The following is a 13760-nucleotide window of genomic DNA, read 5'->3' on the forward strand; positions in this document are numbered from 1 at the left end:
TTTTGCCCAAGACATCAATTTTCCTGCTCCTCAGTTGTGGCCTGACCTGCTGTGCTTTTCCAGCACTGCTCTAACCTTGACTTCAATCTCCAGCATCTGCAGTGCCCACTTCCAGCCAGTTCAAGTGATGCCTATCCAACCAGACAAGTTCTGTTCTATCTCAGTATTGTGCTAGTCCTGTATGAACTGAAACTCAATCCACCCACACCAACCTTTGAACCGTACATTTAATGCCTTGACTTTATATAAGCCATGCTGTGCTCTTCCAGCACCACTGATCCAGAATCTGGTTTCCAGCATCTGCAGTCATTGTTTTTACCTCTTTATATAAGCCATGCCAATTTGCTTGTGTTTCAAGTAGTAATCTTGAGATTACTATCTTGGAGATTCTACATTTTAGTTTAGCTTGTAACTATTCAAAATCGTTCAGCAGAACCCACTTTCTAGTCCTATTAATGTCATTGCTGCTAACATAAATGATAACTCTGTTCTAGAGACTGACACTCATGGGTACAGAGAACACTATCCATCTCCCTAAATATTTAAACCACTATTAAAATATTCCTACTTCCCCCCTCCCCCCTGCCACTTGCGTGGCTCCCAGGTTGTTCAATGCTATTTGAATCATTTATCTTACTCACAGTTCCCACTCTTGCTCACATGGCTTGCAAGAACCACATAGCTGTTGAACAATTGTAGGGACCAAGGCTCCTCAAACACTACCCATAAGTCAATGTACTTGATTCGACTGAAGTCACACCCTCCTGTCCCTGAATGATCTAGTCTGAGGGGTGTGACTGCCCTCTAGAGCAAAGTGTCCAGGTAACATTCACCATCTTTGATTTGATCCAATGTCTCCAGTTTGGACTGCAGCTCTTTGGAGCAGCATGGTGGCTCAGTGGTTAGCACTGTTGCCGCACAGCACTATGGACCTGGATTCAATTCCACCCTTGGGTGATTGTGCAAACTCCATAAATTCTTCCCAAGTCTGCGTGGGTTTCTTCTGAGTGCTTAGCTTTCGTTGCACAATCCAAAGATGTGCAAGTTAACTGGACTGGCAATACTAAATTACAGGCTAAATGGATTACCCATGGGAAGCGCAGGGTTACAGGTAGGGGTTAGGTCTGGATGGGATGCCTTTTTGAAGGGTCCATGTAGACTCGATGGGCTAACTATCCTGCTTCCATACTGTAGGGATTCTATGAACTTAGATCCAAAGTTCTTGAAGTTGCACTCAATTTCAGATGCCAGTCCGTTAATCATTACAACATTCCAAATTGCTTCAGGTGGGATTTAGATGTGATATAAGATCTGGCGAGGATGGTCAATGATCATGATATTTATCAGTCCAATCCTCGAACAAGAGTCTGCAAAAGTGTGGGTGTGAGGACGCAGAAACCCCAATTAATGTGTTGATGTCATACAAAACTTAGCTGAATGTGTAGTGATAAACTATATGAAATAGTGCCCAATTAGGTATTAACAAATCCAATGAATTTTTGCACTGCATTCACATCTGTTATTGCCACATCAGCTACTCCAGCATTTTGCCTCAGTACCTTTCACATTAGGCATCAATCATTGCAATCTTCTTTCTTCAGCTACAGGTTCATTTGGGTGAGCTCTGCAAAATGGTCGCACTAGGCGTTGATCATGTTCAGTAATTGTCTCGGCATCCATACACCAGCAGATCATTCACTTTAATTTCCATTCTGGAAGGATCACTCATTGTGTCATACTGCCTGCGTTGATGCTTCTCTTGATCTGTGGAAAGGTCAAAGCAGTATGCACAACAATCTGCGTTTCCCAAACTGCATCCTCAACATAGCTGGAAAGCTGTTTTTTTCATCCAGACTCACTTGCCAATTACCATGCATTGCAACTCGAATCGGGAAGATTTTTGCATTTGCAAGTTGTGGCAAATTTCCTCCACTGGTTGGTACAGGGTGTCTGCATCTCTTCAGAGCTATATTGAGATCTTTTGTGTCAAAGCACACTCTCAGCTTCCCAGAGAGTCTCACAGTTACCTTGCTGATAATTCATTCCCTAGGTGTTGTCACTTTCTTGCTTTTTCCCCTCTTTTTTTAACGAGTTGTTATTAATTAGTAACAGGAATGCTATGAGTACATAAGGGTCTGTATGGATTAGCTAAAAGCGGCCTTAGAGTATTAGTCGGCACCAGTTCCAATCACTTTTTTTCTTGACTCTTTGCCATTTTTTTCCTGTGGCTCAGCAATATCTTTGCTGATCCCAGAATAATCTCCAAAGTAAACAGCAGGGTACTAACAAGGCACACCAAACATCTGAACCACAGAAAAATACAAAGTCAGTCCCTTTGTAAGAATTTCATTAGACATGGATTTTCTCTTGCGCCCACGCAAGTGGATTTTGAAGACAAATAGAATAATGCTTGTACAAAAGCCAGGTCAGTGTATTTAATATTCAGCTACATATTTTTCTTAAATTCTGCTGTCTTAGTGACATTATGGCGTGCAATATGTAACGGGGCAAAACTTCTGTCAAAAGCTTTCTTTCGCAGTATTGCGATTCTTACTTCAATCATTCTATGTCCACATGGTTCACCAGGAAATCTTTCATATGTATCACAGACACTTTCACCCTTAAGAGAAACCCACAGTAGTTATAACACATAGTCTGCAGAAAATGTGTGTTCAAATCGTTTCTAAGCTTAAGTGACAATTGGAGGCCTAAAACATTGATTTACATTTTGAAAAGAACCAACAATCAAAATGGCCAGACATTTCAAGCACTTTCATAATGGTGGTTATCCTATTAAGTTAACAGATAAATAAAGTACAAATCATATTTGTCCAAATCCATTAATCTTCGAGGAGAAAGTGAGGACTGCAGATGCTAGAGATCAGAGCTGAACATGTGCTGCTGGAATGTTTCCTGAAGAAGGGCTTATGCCCGAAACGTCGATTCTCCTGTTCCTTGGATGCTGCCTGACCTGCTGCGCTTTTCCAGCAACACATTTTCAGCCCAAATCCATTAAAGCCAACACATGAGAATTGACCCTGCCATGTGAAAAAAAAGTCTTTCTTCTATTTTTAAGCTAATATCTATTTTTCTTTAGGAAGTCATTTTAGTATTTCAGTGTTCAGAAAGTGAGATTATTAAGATTTTGGATGCTATTAATGTGATGTTTTCTCAAACGAACCTTCTCAGTACCTTATAGTATTTGCCCCTCTACCAGTATGTGGTACTGGGTGTTAGAAGCACACAGAACAACAGTCAACCTTGTATTGTGACTTTGTTGAACTGGAAGTCTTCAGCAAGTGCCTCATGATAGAGGTCACATGACTAAACAAGTTACCCACAATGCACACAACTGTTCTTCTGTATTACCAATTAATCACAATAATTATCAGAAGTTCAAAAGCAAGTTTTATGAATCACGGTCATGGGGAACACCAATTTCTCCTCAAAATGCAGTGATTAACATTTGGTAATGGACAGTGCTGTACCATATTAAGGTCTTTGTATGTTGTTATAGACCAGGCCAGACCCCCACAAAACATTTCAGAAAAGTAGCCCAGACCCTAACTTTGTTAGTTATTTTAAGTAGGTGTAAAGTGGATATTCCAGAATAGATGCAGCTGGTCAAATCACTTAATTTTAAACAAAACAGAATTTATTTGCAAGATTACCAAATGAAACACAAACAAGAGAAGAGAATATAAAATAACAACCTATTTGAAAACCCCACAGATTATCCCAACATAATGATGCTGTTCCAACTTCCTGCAACAATCCCCTTGGCAAAAGTGGTAAAATCAAACACAGGATCATGCAGGAGAGAGAGATTCAGCATAGAACATCCTCTTCCATGTCGCTGTTTCTTGGATCACTAACCTCACTCACTGCTTGCTTTCAGTGAACAGCCAGACTGCTAAAACCAAACCAAACCAAACCAGAGAAAAGCTGGACTGGGAGAACCGGCCACTCCCCTTTCATTGTACAAGTGTTTTTTTTAATTTGAAAACATTCTCAAGTAGATCAACCCCAGACATTTCAGAGTCTATGTCTTTAGGACCACCTCAACAACAAAAAAGCAAAGGACAAACTAACCTTGTGAACGGAGCAGCATCATCACAATGTGTAACCTTCTCCTCTTCTGCAATTCTAACCATGTGTTAATTCTGCCCTTCAGTCCACCTCATAAAAAAATTGTTGAAACTTTTCATCCTGCACTCATCAGGAAATATTACTAGAAAATCATTTGCACTTCGCTAGCTTTAGAAATGTATCCACTGAAGTCATATTGTAAATAGAATCCTAGTCCTGGAATCATAGAGACTTTACAGCACAGGAAAAGACTTTTGGCCCACTGTTCATTGAACAAGCATCAATCTATTGTAATCCCTCATTCCAACACTTGTCCCATTGCACTGCATGTTATGATATTTCAAATGCTCATCTTTATACTCCTTGAATGTCTTGAAGGTTCCTGCCCTATTATCCCTTTTGGTAGAGAGTTTCAAATACACAACCTCGCTAAGTGAAAATATATTTCTTTAAAGCTCCTCTAAACCTTAAAACTGAGCCCCGTGCATATGGACTCCTCTCCTGAGGGAAACGTGATTCCCTATCCACCATATCTATGCTGCTCAGAACTTTGCCTGCCGCAAATAGAACCCGATCAGATTTATCTGCTCTAAGCAAACCAATCCAGCCTATCTATCTCTCTTCAAAGCTGAATCACTCCATTCATAGAGTCATAGAGATGTACAGCATGGAAACAAACCCTTCGGTCAAACTCGTCCATGCCGATCAGATATCCCAACCCAATCTAGTCCTACCTGCCAGCACCCGGCCCATATCCCTCCAAACCCTTCCTATTCATGTACCCATCCAAATGCCTTTTAAATGTTGCAAATGTACTAGTGTCCAACACATCCTCTGGCAGGTCATCCCATACACGTACTACCCTCAGTGTGAAAAAGTTGCCCCTTAGGTCTCTTTTGTATCTTTCCCCTCTCACCCTAAGCCTATGCCCTTGAATTCTGGACTCCACCACCCCAGGGAAAAAACTTTGTCTATTTACTCTATCCATGACCCTCATGATTTTATAAACCTCTGGAAGGTCACCCCTCAGCTTCCAAAGCTCCTGGGAAGACAGCCCCAGCCAAATTAACCTCTCCCTATAGTTCAAATCCTCCAACCCTGGCAATATCCTTGTAAATCTTTTCTGAATCCTTTCAAGTTTCACAACATCTTTCCAATAGGAAGGAGACCAGAATTGCATGCAATATTCCAAACATAGCCTAACTAATGTCCTGTACAGCCGCAACATGATCTCCCAACTCCTGTACTCAATACTCTGACCAATAAAGAAAAGCATACCAAACACACCTTTTTGATTATCCTATCTACCTGCGGCTCTAGTTTTAAGGAGCTATGAACAAGGTCTCTTTGCTCAGCAACACTCAGTCGGACATTTCCATTAAGTTGTTGTGGTTCTGTTCGCCGAGCTGGAAGTTTTTGTTGCAAACGTTTCGTCCCCTGGCTAGGCGACATCATTGGTGCTTGGGAGCTTCCTGCGAAGCGCATCTTTGATGTTTCCTCCGGTGTTTATAGTGGTTTACCACCGGAGGAAACATCAAAGAAGCGCTTCGCAGGAGGCTCCCAAGCACTGATGATGTCGCCTAGCCAGGGGACGAAACGTTTGCAACAAAAACTTTCAGCTCGGCGAACAGAACCACAACAACGAGCACCCGAGCTACAAATCTTCGCACAAACTTTGAATTTCCATTAAGTGTATAAGTCCTGCTAAGATTTGCGTTCCCAAAATGCAATACCTTGCATTTATCTAAATTACGGTGGCACAGTGGTTAGCACTGCTGCCTCACAACGCCAGAGACCCGGGTTCAATTCCCACCTCAGGCGAAGCTCTGTGTGGAGTTTGCACATTCTCCCCGTGTCTGCGTGGGTTTCCTCTGGGTGCTCCGGTTTCCTCCAACGATCCAAAAATGTGCAGATTAGGTGAATTGGCCGTGCTAAATTGCCCGTAGTGTTAGGTGATGGGGTAAATGTAGGGGAATGGGTCTGGGTGGGTTACGCTTCGGCGGGTCGGTATGGACTTGTTGGGCCGAAGGGCCTGTTTCCACACTGTAAGTAATCTAAATCTGAAACTCCATCTGCCACTCCTCAGCCATTGGTCCATCTGATCAAGATCTCATAGTAATCTGAGGTAACCTTCTTCGCTGTCTACTACACCTCCAATATTGGTGTCATCTGCAAACTTACTAACTGTACCTCTTATGCTCGCATCCAAATCATTTATGTAAATGACAAAAAGTAGTGGACCAACACTGGCCCTTGTGGCACTCCACTCGTCACGGGCCTCCAGTCTGAAAAACAACCCTCCACCAGCACCATCTGCCTTCTACCTTTGAGCCAGTTCTGTATCCAAATGGCTAGTTCTCCCTGTATACAATGAGATCTAACCTTGCTAACCCAGTCTTCCATGGGGAACCTTGTTGAGCGCCTTACTGAAGTCCATATAGAGCACGTCTACCGCTCTGCCATCATCAATCCTCTTTGTTCCTTCTTCAAAAATCTCAATCAAGTTTGTGAGACATTATTTCCCACGCACAAAACCATTGAGGTAACATCTTTGTGAATCTATTCTGCATTTCTCTAGTGCAGTCAAGTTCTTCCGATATTGTGGCGACTGGAACCGCAGACAATTCATTTTAACTCCTTAGTTTATCCTCAATTTTGTTCTTCTGCTAGACTCTTCCACTGGATTTCTTTAATTTTGCTCATTTTCAGCTTACATAAATTCTAAGTAATTCTGATTCTGTAGCCTTTGTCTAAGTTCATTATTGACACTTTTATAATGTGAAACTTGAAAGGGTTCAGAAAAAATTCACAAGGATGTTGCCAGGGTTGGAGGATTTGAGCTATAGGGAGAGGCTGAACAGGCTGAGGCTGTTTTCCCTGGAGCGTCGGAGGCTGAGGGGTGTCCTTATAGAAGTTTATAAAATCATGAGGGGCATGGATAGGATAAATCGACAAGGTATTTTCTCTGATTTGGGAGAGTCCAGAACTAGAGGGCATTGGTTTAGGGTGAGAGGGGAAAAATTAAAAGGGACCTAAGGGGCAACCTTTTCACACAGAGGGTGGTACGTGTATGGAATGAGCTGCCAGAGGAAGTGGTAGAGGCTGATACAATTACATTTAAAAGGCATCTGGATGGTACATGAATAGGAAGGGTTTAGAAGGATATGGGCCATGTGCTGGCAAACAGGACTAGGTAATTTAGGATACCTGGTCGGCATGGACAAGTTGGACCGAAGGGTCTGTTTCTGTGCTGTACATGTCTATGACTCTAATGTTCCTTGAAACTGCACCCTCTGAAGCTTAATATTGACAGCTGCAATGTTGGTTATGAGAGGTGATAACTCTATTCTACACTCCCTACCTTCCCTTTCTGGCCTTAGTGTCATTTTTCATTCAGCTATTCCTTTTCCATTCTCCCTAATTTAGAGTCATAGATTCATAGAGATGTACAGCATGGAAAAAAGTCCCTTCAGTCCAACTCGTCCATGCCAACCAGATATAAATTAATCTGGTTCACATCTGCCTGTATTTGGCCCATATCTCTCTAAACTGTTCCCATTCATATTCCCATCCAGATGCCTTTTAAATGTTGTGATTGTACTAAACTCCACCACTTCCTATGGCAGTCCATTCCATACACACACACTGCCCTATGCATGAAATAATTATCTCCTTAGGTTGCTTTTAAATCTTTCCCCTCTCACCCTAAATCTTCTGTCCTTATCCAGCAGCATGGTGGATCAATGGTAAGCACTGCTGCCTCTCATCACCAGGGACCTGGGTTCGATTCCAGCATCGGGTGACTGTCTGTGTGGAGTTTGCACATTCTCCCCGTGTCTGTGTGGGTTTCCTCCTACAGGTTAGGGTTTCCTCCTAAATATGTGCAGGTTAGGTGAATTGACCATGCTAAATTGCCCATAGCATTCAGGGATGTGTAGGTTAGGTGCATTAGTCAGGGGTAAATGTAAAGCAATAGGGTAGGGGTCTGGGTGGGTTACTGTTCAGAGGGTCAGGGAGACCTGTTGGGCTGAATGACCGTTTCCACACTGTAAAGAATCAATGCCCTCTAGCTTTGGACCCCACTCCAGGGAAAAGGCCATGTCTATTTACCTTATCCAGACCCCTCATGATTTTATAAACATCACCTCCTGGTGTCTTCTGTTGCTCCTCACAAAGTTACTCTTCAGAAAGACATGTGTATTTTCTAAGTATGGCTGTCTTTTCTCTCTTTCTCTGACCCACATCCTTGCCTAGTGCTTTTTACCTGTTTCTGAATGAATTTTGCTTTTGGCGTGCTGAGTTTAATTTTTTGCCACTTCAAGAACTGCTGTTGTCTTATTCTTATTGAGAACACATAGCTGTCATTCCCAATTTCCGATTGAGGTTTTTTTTTCCCCAGTGGTTTAATAGGGAATACAATTTCAGGAAAAAAATAAAAATCTCGGGCAGCTTTACAAACACCAAAGCAAAAGATGCTGCAGATGCTGGAAAACTGAAATAAATAGTAGAAAATGCTTCAAATAATCAGCAAGTTTGGGTGGAGGGAATAACCGGTTTACTGACCTTTCACCAAACAGTTTCTTCTCTCCTCTTGCAGGACCACTTCCAACTCAACCAGGGACTTGTTCCCCAGATGCATTTCAGTGCCTGCATTTGCAGGAATGTATCCACCAACATTGGAGGTGTGATGGTGAAGAAGACTGTGTGGATGGTAGCGATGAATTAAACTGCCTAACTATAACTCCTGGCACCCTGCCTCCTCAGGATCATTGTGGAGATAAAGAATTCCAATGCTCCAATGGAGAATGTATTCCATCATTGTTCAGGTGTGATGGGGTTCCAGACTGTCCTTCCAAAGAAGATGAACTTGGTTGTTGTAAGTCCTATTCATTTGCTCCATATTCTGTATTCAAAATTTGCTATACAGATGTTGCTATCAGTTTTCTTTCAAATATGCATAAAGCACCAGACACTGTAAACAGGTGGCCTAGAAATTTTATTGGTTTTGAGGAATACCTCTATGAATAGGCCCAGCATCTGTGGAAAGAAAACAGTGTTAATGTTTCAAGTCCAGTGACCCTTCATCAGAAGGAAAAGGTGGTATTAATTACTGATGATGGGTTGGAATAGAAAAGGAGTGTGCAGGTAGGTGGATACAGAGTCCAGAGAGAGAGAGAGAGAGAGAGAGAGAAAGTGAAAGTGAGAATGAGAGAGAGAAAGAGAGAGAAAGAGAGAGACAAAGGGTTAGCACACAAAGAGGTCATCGATAGTAAGCCATGGAAAAAGAAAAACTGAATAGGTGATAATGGGTACAATGTGTGGTTGAAAGTGAGGACTGCAAATGCTGGAGATCAGAGTCAAGAGTGTGGTGCTGGGAAAAGCACAGCTGGTCAGGCAGCATTGGTGGAGCAGGAAAATAGGTGTTCCGGGCAAAGCACTTCATCAGGAATGAGGCTGGTGGGCGGAGGGGCTGGAGAGATAAATGAGAGCGGGTTGGAGCTGGGGTGAAGGTAGTTGAGAATGCAACAGGTAGATGAAGGTGGAGGAGAAGATGATAGGTTGGAGAAGGGTAGAGCGGATAGATGGGAAAGACAATGGACAGGTCAAGAGGGCAGTGCCGAGTTGAAGGCTTGGAACTGGGATAATGTGGAGGGAGGGGAAATGAGGAAACTGGTGAAATCCACATTAATCCCGTGTGGTTACAGGGTCCCAAGGTGGAAGATGAGGTGTTCTTCCTGCCGTCATCAGGTGGTTAGGGAGTGGCGGTGGAGGAGTCCCAGGACCTGCATGACCTTGACGGAGTGGGAGGGGGAGTTAAAGTGTTCAGCCATGGGTGCTGGGGTTGGTTGGTGCGGGTGTCCCAGAGATGTTCTCTGAAACGATCCACAAGTTGGCATCCTGTCTCCCTGATGCAGAGGAGTCAGGGAGACAGGACACCAATTGCGGATCATTTCAGAGAATATCTCCGGGACATCCGCACCAGCCATACTGCCCTGTGGCTGAACACTTCAATTCCCTATCCCACTCTACCAAGGACATGCAGGTCCTGGGTGTCATCCATCGCCAAACCCTTATACCCGACGCCTGGAGGAAGAACACCTCACATTCCACCTTGGGACCTTGTAACTGCACGAGATTATCCCAGTCCCAAGCCTCCAACTCGGCACCACCCTCTTGACCTGTCCATCACCTTTCCCACCTATCCGCTCCATCCTCCTCTCCGACCTATCACCTTGTCCCCCACCTTCATCTACCTATCACATTCTCACTACCTTCCCCCAGGCCTCACCCCCATTCCATTTATTTCTCAGCCCACCGGCCCAACAGCCTCATTCCTGATGAAAGGCTTATGCCCGGAACGTTGATTCTCCTGCTCCTCCGATGCTGCCTGACCTGCTGTGCTTTTCCAACACCACACTCTCGACTATATGTAGTTGAAAATGGCTTGTCTAAGCTGCATGCAAACCATTTCATGACAGTACCTGGGTTTATGGAGGTCAGTAATAGACAAAAAACTGGGTATTCATGCACTGGAATTGTTAAACACAATGTGAGTCCTGAAGGCTGTAAGCTACCTGGACGGAAAATGAGATGTTATTCCTCCAGCTTTGGCAGCTCATGGCAGGTCCTGGCCTGGTCTCCCAGTGGCTCATAGTGGGTCCTGGCCTGGTCTCTCAATGGCCCATGGTGGGTACCGGCCTGGTTTCTCAGCGGCCAATGGTGGGTTCTGGCCTCAGCTCACAGCGGCTTGTGGTGGGTCCAGGGCCTGGTCTCTCAGTGGCCTATGGTGGGTCCTGGCTTCATCTCTCAGCGGCTTGTGGTGGGTCCAGGGCCTGGTCCCTCAGCAGCCGGTGGTGGATCGAGGGCCTGGTCTCTCAATGGCCCGTGGTGGGTCCAGGGCCTGGTCTCTCAGCGGCCGGTGGTGGGTCTGGGGCCTGGTCTCTCAGTGGCCCGTGGTGGGTCCCGGCCTGGTCTCTCAGCAGCCGCTGGTGGGTCCCTGCTTGGTCTCTCAGCGGCCCGTGGTGGGTCCCGGCCTGGTCTCTCAGCGGCTGGTGGTGGGCCCCGGCCTGGTCTCTCAGCGGCTGGTGGTTGGTCCCGGCCTGGTCTCTCAGCGGTCCATGGTGGGCCCCAGCCTGGCCTCTCAGCAGCCCGTGGTGGGTCCCGGCCTGGTTTCTCAGTGGCCCGTGGTGGGTCCCGGCCTGGTCTCTCAGTGGCTCATAGTGGGTCCTGGCCTCATCTCACAGCGGCTTGTGGTGGGTCCAGGGCCTGGTCTCTCAGTGGCCTATGGTGGGTCCTGGCTTCATCTCTGTGGCTTGTGGTGTGTCCAGGGCCTGGTCTCTCAGCAGCCGGTGGTGGGTCTGGGGCCTCGTCTCTCAGCGGCTGGTGGTGGGCCCCGGCCTGGTCTCTCAGCGGCCCATGGTGGGCCCCAGCCTGGTCTCTCAGTGGCCCGTGGTTGGTCCCGGCCTGGTTTCTCAGCGGCCCGTGGTGGGTCCCGGCCTGGTCTCTCAGCAGCCCGTGGTGGGTCCCGGCCTGGTCTCTCAGCGGCCCGTGGTGGGTCCCGGCCTGGTCTCTCAGCGGCCTGTGGTGGGTCCTGGCCTGGTCTCTCAGCAGCCCGTGGTGAGTCCCAGCCTGGTCTCTCAGCAGCCCGTGGTGGGTCCCGGCCTGGTCTCTCAGCGGCCCGTTGTGGGTCCCGGCCTGGTCTCTCAGCGACCTGTGGTGGGTCCCGGCCTGGTCTCTCAGCAGCCGGTGGTGGGTCCTGGCCTGGTCTCTCAGCGGCCCGTGGTGGGTCCCGGCCTGGTCTCTCAGCGGCCGGTGGTGAGTCCTGGCCTGGTCTCTTGTCAGCTCCTGGTGGGTTGCAGCCTGGTCTCTTGATGGCTCGTGGCTCGTGGTGGCTCTCAGTCTGGTCCCCTAATGGCTTGAGGTGGGTCCCAGGCCTGATCTCTCAATGGCATGGTGGCTTTCAGCCTGGTATCTTAGCGAGTCGAGGTGGGTCCTGGACCTGGTCTCTCAGCAATATGTCAGTTGGTCTTTTGGCGGCTTATGGCGGTATCTCGGCTCAGTATGTGTGGACTCTGCCCCGGCATGTTCCCGAGGCACTGGGGGAGATTAGAGAGGTGACAGTTTCAGAAGCAGCAATGGTATCTGTGGTGGTGTCTTCAAGAACAGGCAGAGCATGATAAGCGGAGGACTCATCAAAGATTGTTCTCCCTTTAGCTTATTTCTTTACTTTCCTAGTTTAAAGTTTAATGTAAACTATAACCTATTTCTTTATTTTTCTACTATTCTATGAAATGTTTAACTTTTTAAATCTCATTTCTCATGCCACTTTGTAGCTGAGCTTTTTTTGTTCCTAGGTACCTTGATACCTTAGATGGTGCCATGTGTAGTGACATTATACACTTTTCGCTGTACTGTACTTCTGCACTTGAGTACACATGATGATAAAATCTAAAATCTTGCATTGAGCTCCACTGGAGCACAGCAGCAGTACTGAGAGATAAATATTGCCATGGGAACATGGTAGTGTGTCTAAGTGGCAGGTAACGAAATGGTTTGAGATATTGCATTGTCCTATCCATGAGCTAGGAGCCTGCCCATGTGCTCTGTGTCCTTGCTGCAGCCTTTCAAGGCTAGTTTTGCCAGTACACCCTGCAATGCAAGTCTCCGCTTCCTAAGCAGCTTTTGAGTGTGTTGGAGAGGTTGGCAAATATCAGGTGTCAATGTCCATGAACAAGGGCTCTGTGTGTGTTTGCCTACTGGTCATAGATCATACCCTGAAATGCCTTTCGATGCTCAGAAGCATGGAGATCCATCAGATCAAATGGTGATCTGAATCCACCAGGTACCTGCTCTGACTTCTAGTTTGAGGATTGTTGACGTTGAATTTGGTCAGCACCATTTGGTGAGATGAGAAACTGAATATTAGTGAGGCAAGTTGCAGCATTAATAAGGCACTTAACAAGTTATAATCCCCTGAATTGGAAACTTGGCACTGCCTCACTGCCTGTCAAATAAATAAAAGATTCAGCATGTTACTCCTCATGTTGAAACAAGCCTCATTGGACATTTCATCCTATTCTACACAAATCTCACTGTAACCAAGGTCTTTAAGGCCCACATCTGATTCTTCTCTATAACACTAGTATTACCTCACATTTTTTCCTCAGTATTTACAGTTCCTGGGTGAAATGAAGTGGGAAAAGGGACCGAGACCAATGATCAATCTCTGTTCTCTTCGTATTTCCCTGACATCTCTCTCAGCAATGGGCATGAGTAGACATGAGAGCAGGGAGCAGTGATGGATTTACTGAATCTAATATAAGTGCAAACATTGATGTTAGAGACTTTACAGAATTAAAAATGCTGAGAATTAGAGGAGGGGTCATGATATGTGCAAGGCACATTAGACACCTATTTGGATAGAATTCTTCAGTCTTTGAAGCTGGAGGTCAATTGATACTGCTGTGTATGGCATTAACAACAAGAATCTCCACTGTTGCAGACCCTTCATACATACCAGCATGGTATATTCATATGAATAGAGGTACAGGAACAGACAATTCAGCCACTTGAGCTGTTCAATTGTTCAATGAAATCATGGCCAATCCGCGATCTAAATCCATGTACCTGCCTTTGGTATGTATCCATTAATACCTTTGCTTCACAAAACT

The 13760-nt window shown here is 45.6% G+C and overlaps 1 protein-coding gene and 1 long non-coding RNA gene across 6 annotated transcripts in view; one reads left to right on the forward strand and one right to left on the reverse strand.

Annotated features, from left to right (window-relative positions):
* Nucleotides 1-13760, forward strand: part of malrd1 (MAM and LDL receptor class A domain containing 1) — a 449554-nt gene that overhangs the window by 348030 nt on the left and 87764 nt on the right. For all 5 annotated transcript variants that reach the window (XR_015757232.1, XR_015757233.1, XM_043690416.2 and 2 more), the window contains one exon: nucleotides 8687-8965. Coding sequence is in view for 3 of the 5 variants with exons in the window: in XM_043690416.2 (XP_043546351.2) it covers nucleotides 8687-8965 (279 nt within the window). In the remaining 2 variants the exon portion in view is untranslated. The remainder of the gene's footprint in view (nucleotides 1-8686; nucleotides 8966-13760) is intronic.
* The window catches only part of LOC148149967 (uncharacterized), a 204694-nt gene continuing 199991 nt past the window's right edge, over nucleotides 9058-13760 (reverse strand). The window contains exon 3 of the long non-coding RNA XR_015757235.1: nucleotides 9058-9126. This is a non-coding gene — a long non-coding RNA (uncharacterized LOC148149967). The remainder of the gene's footprint in view (nucleotides 9127-13760) is intronic.

This window comes from Chiloscyllium plagiosum, unplaced genomic scaffold, assembly GCF_037043375.1.
Source record: "Chiloscyllium plagiosum isolate Xiang-an unplaced genomic scaffold, Cpla_swu_hap1 HiC_scaffold_5, whole genome shotgun sequence".
In the NCBI taxonomy this organism is placed as follows: Eukaryota; Metazoa; Chordata; class Chondrichthyes; order Orectolobiformes; family Hemiscylliidae; genus Chiloscyllium; species Chiloscyllium plagiosum.